The following is a 25,385-nucleotide window of genomic DNA, read 5'->3' as shown; positions in this document are numbered from 1 at the left end:
AGGACATTCCTTGGATTCTTTTCTTGGCAATGTTATTCGCAAATATGTAAAGTTTAGAATCAGAAACAGATCCCCCCTAATGTCTCAAAACACATGCATTTCCTAAGTCAAACTAGGTACCTTGTACTTTTGTTCCTCCTAGGAAGAAAGAGAGTAAAACTGTGTCTGCTTTTATAGTATGAATTCCTCAATTTAAATTTGTGGTCATATTTTAATTAGGCTAGAATTAATGTATCCAATTGTGCTTCTTGTTCTGAACTCAGTAGTAAAGCTATAATTGTTGTTCATATTAAGGCAAGGATTGTAACCAGAGTTTTACTAGCAAATAATTATTTTGGGCAACCTATATGAAAAATTATTTATTGACACTAAAGTTTTCAGATGGATGTGGCAAGCTCTTCAGTTTCCCCTTAGCTATCATTTATCACCATAGTTTTATCTCAAACATACTGTTCATAGAATCATAAGTTAGACAGGCTCTTCCCTTGTAGGCTATTCAGTCCATTTGCTTACTGGATGGAGAAAATCTGGAGTGAGAGCGTCTTGGACACATGACTGCCCATCTTCTCCTTGAAGACCTTCAGCGAAGCCCGCCACTGCCGAAAAGATTCTCCTAATGTTGAGCTGAAATCAATCCTCTTGTAGATTAAGCCCATTAGCCCTGCCCTCAAGGGCAACAGAGAAAAAAAGCATTTTTGTTCTTCTGTGTGAAAGCTCTTCAGGTATTTTTTTTAAATGATTTTTTTCAATTTCCAAAAACAAACAAACAAACTGAACAAATACAAAAGCAAACAAACCCAAATTTGTAAACATAATTCGTTACTCCAGATTTCGATATACTACAGACAGGCATGCCTTTCAAGTATCAGACGTTAGTGTGTTATCATGTTCTCTCTCAGTCTTCTTTCTTGAGGGCAAGAATGTTTAATGTTTCCTCGTAGGACATGTTCACGAAACACACAAATTCCATATAAACCAACAGTACTCTAGAGGAATGATTGGGAATCTGTGGACCTCCAAATGTGATGGGGGAGTTGTCATCAGCCCCAAACATTTCGGCCAGTGGTCAAGATGTCTGCATTCCTGCTCTAGAGCATACAAATTTAATCCTACAAAAAGAAAAAAGCAGGGCTAGAGGAGCTTTAATTCCTGCAATTCTTAAAAAGTCTTAATATGATCTCACATATGAACGAAGCAAGTTCTTATGGTCATGTTAACTATGTACAGGTCAAGGACTTGTATTTACTCATGTCTCTCTTAACTAGCAGCAGTAGCTTCTATTTGCAGTGACTGTGTGACACATTTCTTCACTCCTCTCAATCTGTTGCTGTTGACATTTTGATGGAATTTTTTGAAGGAAAGGGCTGTGATTTAGCAGGTGGGTCTTAATTGATGAATATGTCCTAGATATCCAAACCAGCACCAAGAGCAGTGCTGTTTCTAGGTTTCAGGAGCCCTTGGGCAAGAAGCTCTCAGTCTTATTACTTCCTCACTTGGAGAAAGCAATCCAATGCTAACACTTATTTGAGTAGACTCATTGAAATTAATGGACCTGACTTATGTAGTTCTATTAATTTCATTGGTTCTACTCTGAGTATAACTTAGTTGGATACAGCCCAAGGTTTATTTGTGGTTTACTGTGTGTGAAGTGGTTGTTGTGGTTTTTGGAGAGCAACAAATCACAAGTGCTGGTTCAGACATAGCAGTAAGCCAGTCACTCCACGGCTTGTTTCTCTGCTGTAGGAAGGGAGAATTGACATGGAGGAGCTCATGTTGCATGTATTAGCACACAGTTCTTGCATGGCTTCAAATTAATGTTGATTTGCTTAACATTAATGGCTTAGCAAACAAGGGAATGGTATCACAATGCTGATGTTCAAATTTGGTAGCAGGCAGTTACTGTCACATTCTATGGTCACATCCTATGTCACATTTATTTTAAAAGTAAGTGTTCTCACCAGAGCAAATGCCATAGAAATATGTACAACTGTTCAATCTGTAGGTATGGGAAGAATTTTAGTACCAAAGTGAGTGTGAAATTTCAAGCACATAGTTTAAATAGTGCACACACAATCTTTCTTTTACAAGCTTTTAAAGGCTTAAAATTAGTGGGCATTGATTTATTTGAAATGTATCCTAACTGTTCTTCATCAGAATTTTTATTAAGTGTTGGATTACTAGCAGTCTCAACAAAAAAACCACATCTTTTTCATAGTATTGCATGCCAAAGGCAATATTTTCTTCAGGTGATTTTAATGGCTTAAGTTTAAACATGACTTCAATAGTGCTATGAGTTCAGGGGTGCCAGACTTCTAATCCCTGGATCCAGCAAGTGTTAAAAGCTAATCAAGCCAGGCTAGCCTCCTGGTGAGGTACAGAGCCAGAGTTTGGAGCTGAGAGTTGAGCAGTAATGTGACCTAGATGTAAACTGCTGGCTTGTAAGCCAGAGAACAATGTTAAATTTCTGTTTGAATCCAAGGCTGTGGCTATGGAAGAAATAACACTCTTTTGGGGTGTTGATGCTGTGAATCCCTCCATTATACGCTTAGGTTGACGTATAAATAAACCATACACCATAAAGACACCACAGTCTCCACTGTGCCTCAGTTCCAAAAAGAGACATGGAGCCTGGGTAAGCACCTGGAACTCCTGGAATCTCACACCGCTTGGAGATTGGTGTGGCATGCAACAATAGCAAGATTTTGATATTTTAACTGGTGTCTTTCTTTATTGCCACTTCCCTTACTGCACATTCACATTAAGCCACATTAACCATTTAATGAGAATGCGCAGTGTGTGTATGCCCATTACTGAAAGTCTTCACTGCATTATTCCTCCATTCCAGGTGCTGCCATGCCAATGGGAAACAAGCTAGAGCTCATAATTTTGTTCGGGCTCATAATTTTGTTTTCCCCCAAACAAAGCTTGAGCAGTAACCAAGGTTCTGCTTTTGTCTTACTGCTCACAATTTGTTTGGAAGTAACAAACATGAGCCCAGTTTAGAAGTCACAACATACCAGACTCTGGCTTGTTTCCTGGTGGCATGGCAACAGAAGTAATGGCGGGGGGATGCAGTGAGAAGGTTTCAGCAGTGTGTGCCAGCAAGCACACATTCACATTAAACTGTGGTTTTTATGTGACGTGCCAACTAGGCCATTGAATAGGAGTGGATGAATTGGTCTGTCTCCAGTACTTTCAAATACCGGTATGTTTCATCAGTAAGGTCTGTTGTATCCTGTTTGCATTTGTTGTTTCTTAAAAAAATCTGCATGAAATAATGCTTTTAAATACATTTCTCCCAGAATACGTTTCTAAATTGTTATTGAGCTAAGAACCAGATCAGAACATTCAGGAAGTGTAAGAGTAAGTGGATAACTAAATTCTGATCTAAACATTAATCTGTGGTGTGTGGATCAAGTTCTGTTTAATCAGAACGTGCAAAGATCTTGTTTGTGAAAGTATTGAAAAGTTACAAGGGAGTAGAATGGTCATTCATGTTTTGTATTTATGTTATGTTTACTTCACCTAGGTCTCCTGGACCAAGTCCTATATTTAAATGATTTGTTACACATGCATTCAACCCTTTTCAAGGAGCCCATGGTGGTGCCTTAGCCTCACTAAACCTTTAAGGTAGACAATGCTGAGTGACACTGATGTTCCCAAAACTACCTTGTGAAGCTTTGTGTCTTTGTGTGAGAAAAGGGGGGGGGGTTAAACCTGTATTTCCCATTCCCAACCTAGCATAAAAAGGTAAGTTATAATATATTTAGATAAATAAAAACCCTAGCTGCCTTTTCAGACATTTCAGATATTTTTTTTCTATGATGCTGGGTTAGAAATATCAATTTCTTTTTTGTTTTGTTTTGTTTGCTATCATGTACATAGGAAATTCTGTTATTGTCATATAAATGCTGTTATTTAGTACAAACAGTCATGCCACAGCCAGAGATACCCTAACTATATAACCTGCTGATATTATTTGTTCACAATTACATAGTTACTGCCCTAAAACCATTGCCTCTAAATGCTAGGGACCGCTGCTCAGAACTGCAATTTGCCATAAGGCCTCACAGTGTGCATCGACTTAAGAGAGGAATTGTAGAAATGACAGATAAATGCTATAATTCATAGCAAATCATGATATGCTACACTGCTGTGCTGCATTCGACCTCCTGGGTGCCTTGATCTTTTTGCAGGTTTTTGTTGGTTATCATTGTAGTTTAATTTAAACTTCCTTATTTGAAATATATTACGCAGCATGCCTTTCAAGCGGAACCAGTTAGCTCCTTTTATATTGATTACATTGCTGTGTAGTTAAGATGAGATGGTATGGTGATGGTTATTTGTAGGAAGCCACTGGGTTTTAACTATCTGTACTTTAACTGGTGACCCCTGTATCATATAGGCAATGTGCCAGCAGGAAAACTAAAATATAGATTTCATTAAGCTGTAAATAGTTTTGTTCACCTTTGCTGTCCAAAGTAAGATGATAAATTGTTCCACTTGGCAAATTCAAAACAGAGCTGTAAATAGAAAAGAACTGGAAGTAGAAGGAAAAAGCAATGTGGTAGACAAAAGAGAGACCTTTGTTAGTCCAATGCGTTTTGGACCCTACTGGTTCTTCTTCAGGGAAAGAAATACAGATTCAACATTTAGATATGCTACAGCAGCTTTTCTTTTGCTAACTCTAAATCTTTATTTGTTTGAAGAAGAACCTGTAGGGTCCAAAACATGTCACACTGATAATGTTGTGCCCTCTAGATGTTATTGAACTAAAGCTGCAATCGGGTCTGGCCACTGGCCATGCTGTCTGGAGTTTATGGGAGTTGGAGTGCAACAATGTCCGGAGGTCTGCCACATTGCTTCCAGTTCCTTTTTGGGGGTTCCAGTGTTTGTTGCAATTTAAAAAGAGCCCAAAGCAAACTTCAGAATTCATTGCTAGTTCTTTGTTCTTTTTGGGTATACTTAACAATAGCCATCATGGCTGTGAGTCTGTGTCTGTGCATTGGTTGCCATTAACCTCCTCCCCATGTTATGAAACAATTATCACAGAGGCTTTGTGTGTGAAGCAAACAAACAAGTCAGTCTTGATTATGGTAAAAGGCCAGACAACAGAAATAACAATAATAACTCATGTAAGTGTTATTATACATGAAGTATTTCCTGCCCCCCACCTGCCAGTCAATATGCAGGGTGTCCCTGGATGTGGGGAAGGGGAGAGAAAAATAATTCCCATGCTTACTGTACTGTAGTATAGGATTAAAGGTTACTGTTGTGTTCTGAATTAAAGTCACCTGTCATTATTTTGAAGTACTGTAAAGCACTTTTCAGATTGGGATTCATCTTAGTAAGTAGAATAACGACCTTTGCTTTAAAGCCGCATATCTATGTAATATTTTGAAAGTTGCTCAATATGCCATCCAGAGATCTCATTTTTGTTATAAATTTTTATTAGTTTTCAATTACAGTCCAATGATAGCCTCATTATAACAATACCAATTTAAAATACAATTGTTAATACCAATCATTCAAATACCGAATTATATAATTTAGTTACAGTGGCCTCCCGCATGCTAGATTTGATGGTTTGATGATTTTCTTTATTTCAGTGTACCAAAATCTTATTAGTTTCAGTTACATTCTGGTCATAATAATAATCCCTTATACAACAGCTGCAATATTAATAACTTCTATTTGTGTTGACACATTAAATGATTTATAAAACTGCAAGTGAGGAACTCAAACTATATCCTTGTTGTTCCTGTGTGTGGCAATTATTCTGTTCATTTTGTTTTTTCCTGTCCTTGTAAGATGTCTTTCTTTTCCCTGATTGTTGCTGTTATCAGTCATGCCTTGGGCAGAGCTGATATCACATTGATGTTCCAGAAATTTCTCCATTGCTCTGTCCCATGGTTTGTTGTTTTGCACTGAGAACTTTAGCAAGAGCTGCAAAAGTCGTTGTGCCCCAGTAAATAAACGGTTGTCACCATTTTTCCTCTCAGCCTGGGAAGAAGAGTGGTCTGTCAAACTGCAGATGACTCAGTAAAGAACCTTATAAGTTCTTTAGCAGTTCACAGACTCCTTTCATCTTTCCTTCCAGCTGAAAATATATCAGCAGTTATGCTTCCAATTAAATTAAATTCCAAGTTCTCTTAGCATTATTCAGTTCACTTTGTAAATAATAAAGGATGGGGAAGAGTCAGCTCTAAATTTCTATTGTAAACCTTTTGCAAAATAGAGCTTTCCTCCTTTCCTCCTTTTTTCCTTTTTTTTACACACACAGTTCTGTTTGATGTTATATTCCGTATTTATAATCCTATTCCATCCTCACTTGTACAAATATAATTTGAACTAACATCCAGAGGAGGGCTGCTGAATCATAAATGCAGAGAAGAAACCTTTAAATAAAGAAACCGTATTCTCCCCTCCCCCACCATCTTTTTCACCAAATGAAGTCTTATCTCAGGTTCAAACCTTAAAAGTCCTTGCAGTTGGTTTGTACCGCAGTTCGTGATCTCATCTCTTCTAGAACGCGCCTGTACTTTAGTCCAATTAGGCTCTAATGAACAGGAGAACCTCTGCTTCTTAATGGTGGCGTTGGAAGGTTTTCGGCAAGTGAAGTGCTTTTGTACTCAGCGCCTCTCTGCCCCTCGCATTCCATACCAGAGCGAGAGCCAGGTACCGAGATGAACTGCGAGTGAAGCTTCCCCCCCCAATCCCTGGGGGGAATTTGCAGGCATGATTACCCTCAATCATCCTTGTTTTTCCTTTGCCAACGATCTTTCGCTGTCATGGGGGCTGCGGAACCGGAGGCCCACCCAGAGATCTCGTATGGGTGTGTCCTTCATTGTACACGTGCACATACACCAACACTTCTTCTATTTTACCTCTCCCAAGGTAAACCTTGCAAAGGAACAAGATTGCAACCTGTTCCTCCATCACTTGTGTTTCCATTCAGTGTTATAAGACCTTAATATTTGAAGAACACTACATTTCTTAAACAGAGTTTGGGGGCAGATATATCTCTGAGGACCTTCTGGCAGTTCCCTTACTGCGAGAAGTGAAGTTTGAGTGTGGTGCTGATAACATCAAGGTTGCAGGTTCAGTTCTCATATGGAATAGCTATACATTCCTGCATTGCAGGGAGTTGGACTAAATTATCCTCAGGGTCCCTTCCAACTCTACAGTTCTATGATTTTACAGGGAACCAGGCAGAGGGCCTTCTTGGTAGTGGCACCCACCCTGTGGAGCATGCTCCCATCAGATATCAAGGAGATAAATAGCTATACAACTTTTAGAAAGCATCTGAAGGCAACAGTGTATCAGGAAGTTTTGTATGTTTGATGTTTTATTATGCTTTTATATTTGTTGGAAGCTGCCCAGAATCTCTGGGGCAACCCAGTAAGATGGTCGTGGTACAAATAATAAAATATAACAACAACCAGAACAAAAACAAACAAACAAACATAAAAAATAAAGATTGTTGTTACAGTTCATGTCAAATGGGGCAACTTCCTTTGGATCTTTTAAATTGTTAAAGGGATAGTGGAAGGCTGGTGAAAAAGGAGGTGATGCTTGCTTTTGGTTACCAATGGTAATCCAGGATTGTAATGCATTTGAATTGGCAGGCCAACATTGCTAAACTTGTCTGAACTGTTATCTGAATTGCTAGTTAAAGCAAACTGTAAATTTTGCTGCTTTTCACTGATGTAAAGAATGCTTTGCTCTCATAGTGCTAGGATGTACCAGCCTTAGCAGCTTTGTCATTCCATTGTTGCTGTAGATTAGAGACATTTCTTTTTTATTTTTGGCAGTACATCTTTGGTCCCATGTTTTTCGGATGCTTCAGCAGCTGCATGGGATGGACTGAAATCCTCTAATATCACACACATAATGGCTTTTGTTTCAACATCAGCAACAACCTTTTTTTTTTTAAGAATGTATTTGTTTACTTTTAATTTATAGCCCACTATATCCCAAGGGCTCAGGACATGTGATCTCAGTTTTAAAAAGTGGGGAAAGCCATAGCTCTGAAAGACATGTAGCATTACAGTCTAAATTTGATGAAAGCATAAAAAGGAGCACACAGTAAAAAAGATGGGAATCAAAACTTAAATGACATGTACTATTTTAGTAGCATTAGGAAACTGCCTAATGTAAAGTGTACATCTAAATACATTCAGGAGCCTGCCTGCTACTCTGAACTCTGCATTATCAAGGCTCTCAACTGTGAGGAGAATCTTGATAATGCAGAGTTCACAGTAGCAGGCAGGCTCCTGAATGTATTTAGATGTACACTTTTAGAAGTTATCACCAGACTTTTTACCCACTCAGCATAGGAAGGTTAGGAGTAGTTGGGAATGGAGAATTACAATTGGGACCATATAACACCGGTCCTAAAGGATCTTCATTGGCTCCCAGTGTGTTTCCGAGCCCAAATCAAACTGTTGGTGCTGACCTTTAAAGCCCTAAATGGCCTTGGCCCACTGAAACAGTGTCTCCACCTTCATTGTTCGGCCCGGACACTGAGGTCCAGCTCCAAGGGTCTTCTTCTGGTTCCCTCATTGCAAGAAGCAAAGTTACAGGGAACCAGGCAGAGGGCCTTCTCAGTAGTAGCACCCTCCATGTGGAACACCCTTCTTTCAGATGTCAAGAAAATAAACAACTATCTGACTTTTAGCTGACATCTGAAGGTAGCCCTGTTTAGAGAAGTTTTTAATGTTTCATGTTTTACCATGTTTTTACTGTTCTGCAGGGAGCCGCCCAGAGTGGCTGAGAAATAATAAAATGATTGTTGTTGTTGTTGTTGTTGTTGTTGTTGTTACGAATGGTGCTGCAAGGGATAGCACTCGTTCTAAAAGACCCAAGTCTGTAGTTTGTGTGTGCTCCTGGATTCACCATTGACTGTGGAAGCCCTGGTAGACTTGGTAGCCAGGAGTGCATTTTGTCCACTTTGGCTGGTATGACAGCTACAGCCTTTCATTTCAATAAATGATAAATCATTGATTATTTAAGCTATAGTTTATTAAACCATGGCTTTGTGTCATGTGTGAACACCGCCCAACATCTTAACTATGATTTCCTTACTGCTAAGAAACCCCACAATCTCAAACCATGGTTTGTTGTTGACTTATGAACCCTGGTTTCTTCTAACTGCGGTCTGAGTCCAGCACTCTTCCTTAACTATGGTCTGTTTGGTGAGTGTCTGGAGTGAGGTGGTCAAAGTACCCATAGGCACGAGGCAAGAGCAGTTGGGGGAAAAGCCAAGTTTGAGAGAAACAAGGCACAGTTTGTTTGATTGTCAGTGGAATAACTCTTGGTTTATTAAATAAACTATAGCCTAGTGTTATTTGTCAACTGGGCCTGTGTGGCAGTTTAGTGATGGATTGGTGGGCACAATCTAATACAACCCCTCCACTAATCCAGTGGATATTATTTGAAGGCGTGAGTAATGGTTACTGTTTTATCTGCTATGGAATTATAATTTAGAGATAATACAATTCTGAATATAGGAAATTTCACCCTTTTATTCGGAAATGGAATACTGAATATTATTTTTGGCATGCTCAGGAAACTTAGAACTTTGCTATGGATTTTGCCTTGGAATCCCTGGGAGTATCTTTTAATCCTGGCTTTTACACTTAAACCGTAGACAACATGCTAAACCTCTTTTGAGTCTTTCTGTCTCATTTTTTAATAGGGATAATGCCTACCTCCAGAAGGTGCTAAAGGATTCATTTGCTCAGTATTTATAAAATGTTTTACAACTCTATTCGCCAGTAGATTTAACTTGAATCAACTTAGTGGTTTTTTTTAATGAAACCCTAATAAGTCTTGTTAAATACTTTCATGTCTCTCACCTCATTCCATATTTTAATAACTGTGTTCCAGTCCACACAAACACATTTTTAAATGTTAGTTTTCTCTCTTTCATCACCTTTCTCTGTAGTAACAAAATAAGTTGCAACACACTTCTGCAATGTTCTGATATTGTAGCTCTCTGTACTGCAGTGAACATTGTAACTTAGCTTTAAATAAGCTTTTAAGATATGGCCATCTGTGTGGTTGTACCTGTTGTCCAAAGAGTAACAAATAATCTGGGATAAAGCTTAAGAGAAGCATCAGAGTTCAGCTGGAGCATAAAGAGGCCAGTCTAAAATCCGTCTCGGATGGATGTTTTTACAGGTCTGGTGGATATCTTCGGGTCCCAGTTGGAGTCTGCATCTGGGGCTGAAATGGCACTTGCTTACGCGAATCAGTTCAGATGATTTTATGCTAAATAGCTCATTAATTGAATTGGTTCATTTAGACCAAACTAGCCCAGTGAGAAGGGCAAGATCTGCAGTGCACCAGAAAGCACTGCCTCTTTTTACCTGAAACGTTTATAGATAGGTTATCATCACAAGTACCAGGGATATTTTTTGGAGCTGTATCTTAAAATGATTGCCTATGTACACTGCCTGCCTTCTGATCCAGTAGTTGGTTGCCTGCACAGAAGTAAATGGCAGGCCAGCTATGATGACGATGAAGAACTTCTTCCACTGTATTCCAACAAAAGGGAGATCAGTCACACTAAGGTCCATGAGCACTTCAGGAAAAAATGGCTGAGCAAAGACAACGGTACCTTGTGGCCAAGTAAGGTTGCATCGTGTCTTTTACTAAAACAGTTAAAGCAGGGTGTTTATAATCTTTGTTCTGGATATAGATAAGTGTTTTTTTCTTTGGCAATATACAATCAAATAAATTTCAAGAGATGTATTTAAAGTCATAAATAGAATGCCTTCTAGAGTAAAGACAAAGTCTGTGATAAAATGTTGTGACTTCACCATTGTAGAAAGTCTGCTTCATCTTAACATATCCATATTTTTATTCCTTTACAGCACATTATAGTTACCGGTAAATGGAATTGTGTTTGTATTAAAACGTTGAATGACTAAATCAGTGTTACTCCCACTCAGTGTTTATATAATATAGTTTGGTGCCATGAGGACATCCTGTATTTCCAGTAGGGAAAATAATACTGGAGTCATAATGGCCCTTTTGAAAATAAAGTTTTCTAATCTTGCATTTGTTTGCAGCTAGGTTCTGTTAAGCATAATTGTTTCTCACTTTTCACTTTCTCTACCCAAGCAGGGACCCTCAACTGCTTAGAAAGGTGTGTGAGAGAGGAAAAACAACCACTATGTATACTGTAAAGGGAACTTTCCTGTTGAGATTGTGCCATTAGTTTTGTGTTTTATTTTTTACAATGAGTAAGTTAATTCACCAGCTGGATTCCCCCCCTCCTTTCCATTCATTCTGATATTCTGTAGTTGGTTGTCAGTTACTTAAATAATATAGTGCCTTATCTTGCGTGCACACACACACACACACACCACACACTGCTCTTGGTACTCCTTTTGAGGGGATGGTAGATAGTAACAGCCTTTGAAATTATGCTTCTAAAATCAGGTGACCAAGGGAGCATTTCATGGAAAGTTTGACAGTGACAAAACTAAAAAAAGCACAGCGTTACTGATTTCTTTGACCTTTAAACTGTTCTCATTTAACATTCAGGTACTTTAAATGTAAACTCACTGTATAAAGCAATTACAGTTGTTGTATATCCTTATTATGAGCCAAAATAACCTTCCACTAGAATTATAACTGTCATATATTTAATTGTCCTGTGTTTAGATTAATTCAAATGCTTAAATAGGCATGTCCTGCTTCATTATAAATATTGTTTTTGTTTTAATGATGTTACTGAACAAGTTGAATAGTTTTGCTTTAAAATGATCAAACCACTAGTTCATATATTAATGTTTCCCCATTAAATATTGTGTGGAAAAGTTATCCCCCATTCCTTAGCATGTTTTTGGAATTTATGGAAACTCAGTAGGTCTAACTTCCCTCTTCCCTTGTTTAAAATCTTAAAATAGTATATAGCAATCCACATCTGAAGAACAGATTCAATTTGTTATTGCAGAAACAAATTATAAAGTGATTTCCTTTGGGAAAAGATAGTCTCTTTCTCAATGAAATTTGTTAACATTGTTTTAATGAACAGAACTGCAAAGTATAAAGTAAGATCTATGAGCAGCCTAAGTGATTTCTGGATGCAATATGTGAATATGCTGGCAGGATTCTCATTCTCTGTCTTTCATTTTGGCTTTGTTTCTAAGCACTGAAGAACAGAAACTACTGAAAGCTTTCTTTAATTAAGAAAAATAAAAAACCCCAAACTCCCAAATGTCCCAAACATAAAACAAAAATAACTCTGCTTATTCTCATTCTAGGCCCAGTAGCAGGTGCAAATTAGATAGAAAAATGGACAGAATAGGTCAATATGGACTTTGAGAATGCTTGAAGGCAATGTTAATTGTAGGAATGGCCATGCCCCTTTGACCTCAGGGTCGCAAACAGTCCCTGTGCATCTGTTGTCGCCTGTGGCTACTGGTTTTGCATTCCCTATGGCCATATTTTCTTTATGCATACAAGTATTTGTTAGGGTTGGTGGTGGGTGAGAAAGCTACGTACTGCATGCTTTCTTTTTAAAAACCTAGTGGCTGGATCTTAGTGATAGAAAAGTTGGGAGAGGATCAGTATAAATAATAAATTACTATTTTTAATCTTTTAACAGACCATTGTGTTTTAATATTTTGTTGGAAGCCACCCAGAGTGGCTGGGGAAACCCAGCCAGATGGGCGGGGTATAAATAAATAAATAAATAAATAGTAGTAGTAGTAGTAGTAGTAGTAATAGTAGTAGTAGTAGTAGTTTATAGCAATAAGTGGGCAGCGGATTTGCCAGGTATCTGTCAGCTTGTTTGAAAAGCTTGGTGGGTTGATGTATTTTTAAGGCTGTCTAATAAGGAACAGGGTTGTAGAGTGGGTCTTGTATATATATAAAAAACAGGCTTCCAGTACTTTCAGTCAATACATGATTGCATAAATACATGAAGCTATTGTTTGCACATAGCATGGCTATGTTGCATTCTCCTCCTGTTTGGGTTGAGTATTCATTCCTTATAGGTAGGCAGTGTACTGCCACAGTCCAGCAATGAGGGCGGAACAGAATGGAAGCAGTAGGCCAGCAAAGTGCCCTGCTAATATCGTTTTCATCATTACTTGCACGTCCACCGTGACACACAAACCTAACTACCTAGATTGACTGCTGGCAGATGGCCAGCCGTAGTACATAGTTAAACAGTATTTCATTTCATAGAGGCATATGTTTGTCTCGGGTATTTGTTCAGTAAATCTATACGGAGCTCTCTTAGGAAAGGTCTTCCTAATAGAATGTATGCCATTTATTGTTAAATTAGGAGATTCCAGAGCTTGATCAGTCAGTTGTTGCAGCTAAACTAGATTAACTGCTTCAATAGTTTTGTAAGGAAGTGAATTAATAGAGCAAGGGAAACCTTTTTTTAACTGAGAAAACATTTTACAGTTTTAAATGCAGTATTAGAAACCTCTTTATTTCTTATTTAGTGTTGCCTGCAGTGTCCTTCCTTTTTTGTGTCTGTTAGCCATCTTTGTCATGTCATTTGATCAGAAACAATTTTTATTAATCCCTTCAAATGAAGTATGTTGAGAAAATAGAATAAATGCAAGGATGCTCATATGCAGTTTGGGAATATTCTGGGCAGAAGTGGTAACTGGCATTTTTGTAACTAAATCATATTTATTTTATGTAAAAGGCTATGCAGTGAAAGGTTAAACCGATAGGCATGCCTGGCGTGCTCTGGTCCATGGGGTCATGAAGAGTCGGACACAACTGAACGACTGAACAACAACAACAAAATAATGCAGTGAAAAGTTAGACATTCCAGCTTTACATTGCTTGTTTGGTTTTGTATGCTTTCAGTGTGATGCATCTTCCCTCCTATGCTCTAGAACCATTACCAAGCCTGTGTCCGCCATATATTGTTGGGTTACAACTCTTCTAATTTCTAGCCAGCTAGCAAAGGTCAGGGAAGATGGGAGGTGGAGTCCAATAGCATCTGGGGACCCAAGGTTGGTAAAGACTGTTCTAGAGGGTGCTCTCTTGCTGGAATGGCAAGTGTGAGGTATAAACTGTTCTTGTTAGTTGTGAGTGTCTTCCTGTGGAAAGATGTGAAGGGACGGCTATTCCCCTTCTTTTTCCTAATGCAGTGGCTCAGACAGGGAGGTATACTTATTTTCTCAGTGCACGTTGTTCCATTTTTTGGAACACAGCTTACCATTAGCATGTTCCAGGAATCCTCTAATGGCAGGCAAGTGAAGCATTGTCTCCTCCCTGCAATCCAATAACTTTATCCTAGTTGTTAATTATGATGGACATTTTGCTACTTTTATTATGAAAAAATATTATAAAAGAATTTATCATAAAAGAGTAACAACTGACTAGAATCAATGGCAACGGAAACTACTGAAAGAGTGTATGTATATCCTACTTTGTTAACTAACTAGAGTAAACCATGGTTTTCTGAGTTTGCACAGAATGCGGATAGTGGTTTAGTCAAAACTGACAGCAAAAGCTTTCAGTCTTTCGTTTTTCACACGAGAAGAGAAGAAAGGGCAGCCAGCCAAAGGTTTATAGCAGCTTGTTCCAGATCACCTAAGCCAGAGCATTGTAATCTGTTTAGTTTAATCACCATGGAACCAGTGCAGGTTGTAATGTCTGTTTGGAATTCTACTTCAAGGAACTGAATTCCAGTCCCCCACATCCGAGATTTCACTGGTCAGACATAAATACATGATGGCCCCAATTCATTGAAGCTGTCAACTCAACTTGGCAGCAGATGTGTGCACTCTCCCATTTACTCTGCAATTGCTGCGCATGAGGATTTGGTTAGTGCTATCAGCTCTGACAGTGATTATTACTATGTGTTGGTCAGGAAATGCTGATGAGGGAGAAGGTGCTTTGATCCCTTCCCTGATACAGAAATCTGCCATTTATGATGAATGAAGCATAAAACGAGCACCAAAAGGCAATTCTATTAACAAAAACAAAACTATTGCACCTCTTCAAGTCTGGATTTGAGTGAATCTCCAAGAGCATTATGGTGCTGGAGGAGACTCTTGAGAGTCCCGTGGACTGCAAGAAGATCAAACCTATCCATTCTCAAAGAAATCAGCCCTGAGTACTCACTAGAAGGACAGATCCTGAAGTTGAGGCTCCAGTACTTTGGCCACCTCATGAGAAGAGAAGAATCCCTAGAAAAGACCCTGATGTTGGGAAAGATGGAGGGCACAAGGAGAAGGGGACGACAGAGGATGAGATGGTTGGACAGTGTTCTTGAAGCTACTAACATGAGTTTGGCCAAACTGCGAGAGGCAGTGAAGGATAGGCGTGCCTGGCGTACTCTGGTCCATGGGGTCACGAAGAGTCGGACACGACTGAACGACTGAACAACAACAACCAAGAGCATAGAATTCCACAATTTTGGAACTGTTACCAGGAGCACCTCTCTGCTTATGCATGATAGACCTTAATGCATATATGAGGTTGCCTTTGGACATGACATAGAGGGGAAGCCAAAACAAATCTCATAGAAGCTGATTGATCTTCCGTTGTGACTTTAAAAAAAAGTTTGGAGAAGCTTTTCAGCAACTGACTGCACATGACCAGCAGCAGGATTTCTGGAACTGTGAATGTTTCAGGTAGAACAGGTATGAGTGCCTGACTTTCTTTCTTTACCAAACCGTTTGACAAAAACAAGGCAGTTTCAACAACTATCGCAGAAACCACTTTCCCTGATAGTAGTGCCACTTAGAGAAGTGATTTACTAGCAAAATGGTAATCTTAACACTACCTACTGTGTATTTTGTGTAGTGTAGTAATCACTTCTTTGCTCTAAAAAATAATAATTAGCCAGGCACTTTTGAAGTCAGCCCTCCCAAAACATTTCTCACAACAGAAAGGAAAAAGCAGCAAAAACTTAAGTATCATGGAGTCAGCAAATAGCCTCAGAACTTAAATGTTTCTTGAAGGAATAAAGAAATTTTATTTCTTTTCCCACACCCAAATTCAAATATTGTTCTGTAGTTCATACATTTCCTGCTAGACCAAGATAGAGTGTCAGGTTCCTTCTGTATATTAAATAGTCCCCCCCCCCCGGGAAATAAGTCTTATGCTATCCCATATTTGCTTTCTTTATTGACACCCTTTTAGAAGACTTAAAAGGATTGGCTACAGTAAGCTATCAGTTCATCACAGAACAAAAGTGGTTAATCTTAATTTGTCTAATTAGCATCTGATATGTGGACCAGCTGCTTCCTTGAACAAAAGCAGATGATCAAACCATCTTATTAATTGCATATTAATTCTTGCATGCGTCTTAACCATATGGGAGACCTCTGTGAATGTACTGAGGCAAATTCATTATGAGAACTGGGGAAACGAAAGAGCAATTGTATCTTCAGAGAACAGAGTGTAGGGACCATAGAAAATGTGTGTGTCATCCTAATACGACCCATCTGTGTTTCCTGTGCTCTTTGTTACTAACATTGAAAACGATTTAAGAATAAAGCTAGACAACTGAAGCGATGTGTGTTTGACAGCTGGAGTTCTGTGACTGTGGAACCTATATTATCTCACTAAGTTATACTTGCCATACTCCAAAGAAACCTTCCTTATTTATATTACTTATATGGCTAAATTTGTGAGTCAGATATGATCACAGATATCTTTTTTTGTTCTACGTTCATGGGTTTTTCTGGTTTTAATTTTAAAACAATTCTAGAGCTGCAGCACAGACTGTGTACATCACAAAAAAAACTTTGGTTCAGCACAGGGGTAGCCAGTGTGCTCCAGGTGTTGAATTCAGCCCCAGCCAGCATGATCAGTGGTCAGGGATCATGATGATTGTAGTACAGCAACACCTGGAGGGCACCTTGTTGTCTGCTCCTGATTTAGGAAGACATGAATGAACCGTCCTAGCCCCTTCGCAGGCTTGGAGGTTTCCCCTCCTCACTATCTCCCTGTATAGCTGGGAAGAGGCAGTTCAGAAGCTGTTCTGCTTTTAATTAAACATAGTTTGCCAGATAGACCAGGACTGTGTTTAATGTTAATTATATTGAGAGCAATTCAATGTCACAATAACATGATTGTTCTGCCAGAGCAAGCATTTTGGCTTGCCAGATGGAATGGTCCTCCTTTCCTCCCCCCCTCACACCATTCTAGGAGTTTCCACGGATTCTTGTTCCCCGGAGCCAGTTTTGGGGCTGGGAGGCAGGGGCAGGGGGAAGCACTGTTGCACAAGTTCAAGTCCCTGTGTTGAGCTACACTGATAGGACTTATTAGTTGAATCCTTCCTGAAGACAGTACAGCTTCAGAAACCATGGTTTGAAGAGGGTTGGTTTTAAACTGACACTAGTTCATGTTAACCACAGTTTGTCAGTCCAGATGATATTACAAACCATGGTTGACCAGAGGTTCAAATAAAACTTTACAGATTCCTCCAGGCCACCAAGAAGGAAGTAGCATGCAAGCCTTGGAGGAAACTAGGTTTGTTTGTACCTAGTTCTTGCAGCATGGCAAGCCAAACTATGACTTCCTAGGACCACACAAATATTCTGGCTCCTGGAACAGAGTTCACACCCACTTTGCTTCTCCCTAGTCCTTTTTAGCTCAGCACGGCATGGCAGCTAAGCCAAAGTCTAGCTTAGCATTTCATTAGAACCCAGGCTCATGGTTAAGCTCTCTCCTTATTAAGCATGAGCTGTGGCCAAGTTTTGTTCTTGTAGAAGTGCAGTGTAACAGAGACATCCTGCCTAGCACCACACACATTTGGATGTTTGTACTAAGCTATGGTTTGGCATAGTATTGTGTGCAAATGCAGCCATTGTCTGCTTACAAGCATAGTGATATGCTCAATGAAATACATATATTGAATCTGGTGGATGTTATTATGATAACCTTTGTCACACAAAAATGGTTCTGTGTGTTGCAGCAAAAACAAAACTCTTGAAGCACCTTAAAGGCTAACAAATTTTATTATTTATTTATTTATTTGTTTATTACATTTATATCCCATCTTTTCTCCCAGGGGCTCTAAGTGGCACACATGGTTCTCGCTTTCCCCATTTTATTCTCACAACAACCCTGTGAGGTAGGTAAGGCTGAGAGTGAGTGACTAGCCCAAGGTCACCCAGCAGGCATCATGGCCGAGTGGGGATTTGAAACCTGGTCTCCCCTTGTCCAACACATTAACCACTATGCCGCAGTGGCATAAGCCTTCATGAGCAAGCATGTGTATCTAAAGAATCCCCAAAATCTTACCCTGTAATAAAATTGGTGTTTAAGGTGTCAGTGGATAGTTGGTGACTCCTTTCTGGTTTCATTTTGGCTAGTAAACTAAAGTTGAGAATTTTGGTCAATTCAGTTAAGAACGTAAACATACAATGGAATTCGGTCTTATAAAAGTTTGTCACCTAACCTAGGCAGCTTATGATCCAGACAAAGCAGAGCAGCAGGTCTCTTCCTTTAAAAATAAAAATAAATAATTTTGATGGGTTCATCCTCTGAATACGTGTTCTTTAAACGAAATGACTACTGAAATATTACACTATGTTTTCATTTAATGAATTCTGAGTAAGAATATGGTTATTAGGAGATAGTTGGCTTCAGCTCCTAAAGCTATGGCAATTAATAGTATGGTATTCTTTTCTCTCCACCAAAAGTAGCTGTAACTAAAATTAGGCTAGTATGAGTATCACTTCAGTGCTGTAAGTCACATCAGAGTTACAGATTCTTCTAGTGAAGGGAACATAATATTGTTTACCTTTGTCAGTAGAGACAGAAAGATAAACTGGAGAGTACTGTTTCTGTTTCCTGCAGATGGCAGCATTTTGCCTTCTTGCAGGTATTCCAAGGATCTACTGCTTTGGGAGGCATCTAATTATGTTTTTCTCCCACCCCCAACCATCTGTTTTGATTTTTTGACGAAATAAAAATGTCTGTTATACCTAATTCATATGTTAGCTTCTTTTGACAGTTCTTAAAATCATTTTGTTTCAGCACAATGTCTTTACAAAGCACCATGAGTGAATCAAGGCATCCATAGAATTTTCTATTCTTCCCTGATCAATGGCAATATTTCATTATTTTGTTGCTAATAAAACAGATTTTAGTTATTCACAACAGACAAATATATAACATTGAAATGCTGCCAGTGAAATATTTGGGTTTCTGATATGCTTGGGTGAAGCAGTATTAAGGTGATCCTCACAATTTTTTGAATTTAGCAGTGTCCTAGCATTTGAGGGAAAGGAGGTACATGTTGCAAACGTGATTAAAATACTGTACTTTTTGAGCTGTTAGTCAATCAGTGCACAACACAGAATTCCAGGTCTTCACATTCAAGGAAAAGATGGGTGATCACATGCCTAATCATTGTTCTTTGTCTGTATAGAAGTAGCTGAAGAATGTCCACAATCTCAAAGCGGGTTTGCTTATGTAATCCTAAAACTGGCAACCTTAATGTTCAACATCCCAAACCCAGACCTATCTGGAAAAAGGCATTTATCTAGAAGCATCAAGAGATCAGTCAAGGGTGGAGGGTGTTCTAATACAAAATATTTTTCTTCCATGTTAAGCAGTATCACTGAGGATAAAATTGTGAGGTATCTAAAATTATAGAAGTGACAGGGCAGTGGTCTTTGTATTCAGAAATTGCAATCCCAATGGCTTAAAAAAATGGGGGGCTTATTGATTGGGTGGGATTACCAAACACACAAATCTCTACTTAAAAGTAATTGGGATGTGTCTGGAACTCAGTGCTATACTTGCTCAAAATGTTATTGATTTCAGGAACCCATCAACTGAAGTGCCCCAGGCTTAAAGCTACTTTTAGTGTCTCTATAGAATGTTTTCCTGTGTAATCACTGTAGTGCCTGTAAAAATTGTGTACAAGTCAACGAATTTGTTGATTGGACAGATAAGGAAAGTAGATGCTCCAAGGTTTTTACAGTTGTAATAGAGTAAGCCTGTAACTTACATGCATTTAACTTATGCTCATTCAGCTTTACGTGCTTGGCAATTTTTTAAAAATAAAATGGAAAGGGGACAGAAAGTGGGTGGGTATCTAGGGGGGAAGTCTTTAGCAATCTCATCCGCCATTTATCCCAATGTTCTTTTGATTATACATGATTTTGGCTTTAGGCGTCATCCCTGGAACGTAGCCCTCACTTAAATTGCAGGCTTACTGTACTACTAAAGGAATCAAATATGTGGCTCAGTGCCCCTGCAATACCATGTTTGTGCTAATGGCAATGAGATAAAATGAAGATATATGAGCATAAAAGCTGTGTTAGGAATTACAGAAGAACCAATTTGGGTGTAAGTTTTTAGTTGCAAAGCTCTTGTAATGATGACCTGCTGGAATAAAAAGACTTCAAGGTGAAGAGGAGCCGGAAGTCGTTGGTCCAATGGAGAGGCCTTGAACTGCTGCCTTTCATTCCATTATAGCCTGATTGTATGGCTGTTCTAGATGAGAGTTGAAGGAAGCATCTGATAGAGCTGGTTTCTCAGCAGGGTTTTAATCTGTTTGGGAAACCTCCACAGATGCAGAAGGCTCCCTGATACAGGGGCGTACCCAGGATCAAAACTAGGGGGGGGGGCAAGCCATGGTCGTTCAGGTTCAAAAATAAAAAACAGCTTCAAAAAACAAAAACAGCTTCAAAAAACAGAAAAACTCCCCCCCTCAACAGAAAGCCCCAAATGGCTGAAATACTCAATTTCCCAGGATCCTCAGTCCTCACAAAGGAACTACTCACCATGCAAGGGAACTCAGTTTCCCAAGCTCCCTTCCAATGATGAATCCTGGCAAATTCAGAAACTGTTCCTCTCTTGCCAGCACGATGTAGCGTGGATACAAAAAGCAGGCAGACGAGGAAGGATGAGAACCCAGGCTAAGACCATGGTCAGCCCTCGGATTCGCCCCCTGACATTGCCCAAGTCTCAGCCTGCATCCCCATTTGACCAAGCAGGGTGCAGGCTAGGATCCAGTCTCTGATAGGCACGCCAGCTCTTTGTCGGCATGAGGGAGGGAGAAACAGCCAGCGCAACACACACACACACACACACACACACACACACAGTGGCCAACTGTGCCTCAGCAAGAGGGCAAGAGCTCAATTGTTATTGAGATTTTGGGAGGGGGAGAAAGACCAGTCGTTGAGCTTTTTTTCAGGAAGAGAGCTTTTTTCCCCTTTTGTTGTTGTTCAGTTGTTCAGTCGTGTCCGACTCTTCGTTACCCCATGGACCAGAGCACGCCAGGCACGCCTATCCTTCACTGCCTCTCGTAGTTTGGCCAAGAGGCAGTTTTCCTTTTATGCTGCCAATAACCATTTAAATTTAATTTTTTTTGCTTCGGGGGGGCTGCTGCCCCCCCCCCCTGGGTACACCCATGCCCTGATACCCTTCAGTACATGGGAAGGCAGCATATATGTCAGCCATAGGCAAACTCGACCCTCCAGATGTTTTGAGACTACAGTTCCCACCATCCCTGACCAGTGGTCCTGTTAGCTAGGGATGGATGATGGGAGTTGTAGTCCCAAAACATCTGGAGGCAAGTTTGCCTATGCCTGATATACCGTATGTGATGGATAGTGGTGGAGCTATCTAACCATCTCTGCTTTTTCGACCTGTGATTCTGATTATAGCAGCAGGAGAATTCCTGGATACTGTTAGGGAGACAGTAACTTGCAATAGCGCTCACCCAGTGAGTTCATTTTGTAATTGGAAAACTTATGTCTTTGTGCTTTAGAATGCTATTCACACTAATGCTGTGAATAAGGTAAAGGAGCACCAGCTTTTCACACATCAGTTACAGGAAGCCCACAATTCTGGGCTGTTACTGGTTAATTTTACCTAAGGGAGTTAGTAATTCATTTGTATTGATTGTTTTATTGACTTCTTTATACTGTAATCAAATTTTCTTCTTCTAAGGTCATTTCTCCCTTTGACTTTACAGTAGATTTCTTAGTAACATAGCTGGCTTTTCCATGTGCTGCTGACTCAGATGTTTTTTGTTCAAACTAGACATAGTAATTAATTGGCTACTTTGAATAGCATTTAATTAAAATCTATTTTTGTATGAGAAAAGTACATATAAACCCAAATTCTTTTCTAAGAATTGCTGATTCATGCAGTTATTTGTCCTATTGACATGAAAGCGGAACCACTCTGAAACTATTTTGCATGCACAATGTGCTATCACCTGCTGTATTTTAGCTAACTTGTCCTTCATATTATTTGTAAAAAGGCACTCATCATTGCTTGGCAAGATTTTTGTGTGAAGCATTTGCATAAAAGCTCAGAATTTCCAATAGTTTTACTTTGTAAATATGTTGGGTTTTCTTTTTTAAGTTAATCCAGTACTCAAGATCATGGCAAACTTACAGTCATGAATATTAATTGAGTGCATGGTTGTGCCATGGAAACGGAATTGTTTCATTCAGTTGAAATGCAAATACCCTGTAACAGTTATTCATACTAAATCTGGGCACTATAAAATGGTGATTTATTATTTATATCCCCTTCTATCATGATCAGAATCCAATGAGATAAAAATCCACATTCATTTGTGTAACCTTTCACATTTTGAAATTTTAATTACCATAATTTGATAACCTGATCTTTAGATTGAAGGCTTGTAGAACAGCTTACATATTCTAAAATAAAAAGTAGCTACTGAAACTGAAAGAGCAGCAAAGTCAGCATAAAATCTGAAAAAAATCTAAAAGTTCTAATAAAAGGCCTAAAATTTGTGGAGGATGTTTGGCTGTACTGGAGTGCTGGAGGTTTCCCCTACTCTGCCCTAGGCAAAAGAACTTTTAGCACTACAGAAAACCCTTACTAAAACTGACTTGCTAGGTGACCACAATCCAGCCTAAAGATACTATTGGCTTTTGGGTCAGCTACTTTGACCAGTTTCAGTTGTTTTGCTCTATGAATCCTGACATTGCTATTGGGAGTAAGCACAAACATGTGTTCTAACTAATTAAGCCAATTGAGAATGTGTGTCCAAATTCAGGGGGACACAAGTAATGGTATCATGAGTAGGAAAATGTCCATCCTGCAGTTAAGGAGGCAGTGATTGAACTCTTCATTTTTCCCAGTGGACAGTCTCAACCTAGGTTCCTTCTTAGGAAAACAAATTGGGAATATGGTTGCTGCACAATTCCAGGCATTATTGGATAACCTTCTTTCTTGACCTGTTTTTAATCTGGATTTCAGCTGACTGTGGAACTAAGACAATTTTGTTGCACAAAACTACAATAATAACTTAATTAAAAACTTTAATAAACTGGGTGGTGAGAAAAAATAAAGTTCCAAAGGCCTGCCCAAACAGTAGGGTGACCCTGGATACTGTGGGCTGTGCTTCAAGTAGCAGTTACAACCTGAAGACTACTATGAATACAAACCCTGCCACTCTGATAAGTATGGGAAAAATGAAGGAATCTCAGAGAGGACAGTCATGGCAAACAAAGGCTCTTGGCAGGTGGCACAGGTTCACAACAGAGATAGCTCTGTGCTGATTCAGACTTGGCACAATTTAAAACTGGATTAATTTGAACATCCAGCAGATATTCTTCAAATTAATCTGATTCCAAATTAGATAGGGAGATTTGATTTGTTGGTGATGTGAACTGGTCCTGAAATTTACAAAGTTACTACAAAGGCTTGGAATTTATACAAGATACTCTGTATGTTTGGTAAGCTAACATTTACTGAATGTAGTGCAGATTTAAAGTTTATGACATCTAAATTATTTCCACATTTGAGCCAAAATACATTTGTTTTTTCTGCATGGCTCAGTGGTGGATGGGACAAGGGTTTGTTTGTTTGTTTGTTCCATTTCCTATCCCAAAGGCTTGGATTGGTCAAACACAAAACTGAGATCCTTATTAGCATCTGAACTTCACAAAATCCTGTTTCTTGTTCTGGTGGTGCTTGTGGGGGTAGCTCTTAATGGTAGATATATAATGAATTAGAAAACAGAGGAAAGAGCTAATCAATACTGGTGTTTATTATGTTGTGGTCTAAACAAGATTGTCATAATAAGCTCCTTTCCCCCTTTTTATTTTTTTTTAATGCTTCATTGTTTCTTCACTGTATCCTTGCTGCTCCTCAGTTCCCAATCTCCTTCCTGGAGTCTTCTAGTCTCCTGTGTGCATGGATAATGAGGGAGCTGCCATTATGTTTTTTACCTACTTTATAATCTTTGTAAAGCACCACTTTATGCATATTTCTTGCTTTGGATTAAGTGGTGCACAGGTCTTTTTCTTTCTTTTACAGCTGTTAAGGGTAAAATAGGACTTTTTTCTTATTCCTTTCTGGATCCTTAGTTTAATTATCACTTCTTAGTAACCAGAGAAGTATCAAGATTCAGGAAGGCTGAGATTGCAGAGTTGAAAGAGACCATTGTGAGTGAGCTGAGTTCAAGATGGGAGGGCAGCTGAATTCATTGCCTCTCGGGACTGTCTTTGTGGTGGGAAGTCACTTTTGTTCTCAAGGAAAATGCCAGGGGGTGGCTGAGCCTGGCTGGTTTGAAAGGGGAGAAGAATGCCTCATAATTTATAAATTATTTATCATTCCTTCTTGTAGAAGAACCATTTGATGGCAATATCCCAGCAAAGCAGGTTGATTGAGTTAATTGAATCTGAGCATAAGTGTGCAGCGCTCGATGACTTTTTTGTACCCTTTTTTAAGGTTCTTGCCACAGAACTAATGGAAGGAAGTGTAATTTCTAAAGACTTTGAAAGAGAGCTCTTGAAAGTACTAAAAGTTGGCAACCTCCCGCATGTGAGAAGGGGTTTTCTTTTGCTGTATCATTCCATGTGTTTAGGGAATCTATGGACATAAATGCACCTATGTCAAGTGAAATGTGTCTGTTTTTAGTCCCGCATATGGCTTCTTTCTCAACCTAGCAAATGCTTTTGCTTTGTAAAGAGCCTTTCAAAGACCTAATCATTTTTATGTAAACGCAGCTTAAAATCTTTTAAATATATAGCAAAATTGAAAGCCCCAGTAAGTTCAGTGAGTCTGACTCTGAGATAAGTGTACATGTGATATTTTTTATTTAGGAGGTCATGGTGCTGCAAATAGTTCTGATTGTATCTTCGTCAGAAACATGTGAGGTAGGTTAGTCTGCGAAATAGTGACTGGCCCAAGGTCACCTAGCAGACCTCATGGTTGAGTGCTGATTTCACTCATGTGACCTTCCTACACTTCACTACACTGGCTCTCAGCCTTAATTTGTAGATCTGTTTTTCCATTTGCCAGACACACTGAAAAAGCACAGATGTCTGTCTGTTATCAGTGTCTTCTTTTTTTGGCGTGGGGAGGACTTTTTCTTTTAGACTTCTAATATTTGAACACACCTCCTTATTCCCCCCTCCCCCCAATGGATTTGG

The 25,385-nt window shown here is 39.2% G+C and overlaps 1 protein-coding gene across 8 annotated transcripts in view; it reads left to right on the top strand.

Annotated features, from left to right (window-relative positions):
- The window catches only part of NHSL1 (NHS like 1), a 140,245-nt gene that overhangs the window by 63,962 nt on the left and 50,898 nt on the right, over positions 1-25,385 (top strand). Inside the window, exon 1 of one of the 8 annotated variants that reach the window (XM_033143881.1) lies at positions 10,425-10,635. The exons of the other annotated variants lie outside the window; for them this stretch is intronic. Within the exon in view, the coding sequence (XP_032999772.1) occupies positions 10,440-10,635 (196 nt within the window). The 5' untranslated portion in view covers positions 10,425-10,439. Of the gene's footprint in view, positions 1-10,424; positions 10,636-25,385 lie in introns of those variants that run through there. 8 annotated transcript variants of the gene reach the window in all.

Source organism: Lacerta agilis, chromosome 3 (assembly GCF_009819535.1).
Source record: "Lacerta agilis isolate rLacAgi1 chromosome 3, rLacAgi1.pri, whole genome shotgun sequence".
In the NCBI taxonomy this organism is placed as follows: Eukaryota; Metazoa; Chordata; class Lepidosauria; order Squamata; family Lacertidae; genus Lacerta; species Lacerta agilis.
This window is presented reverse-complemented; position numbering and strand designations above follow the sequence as displayed.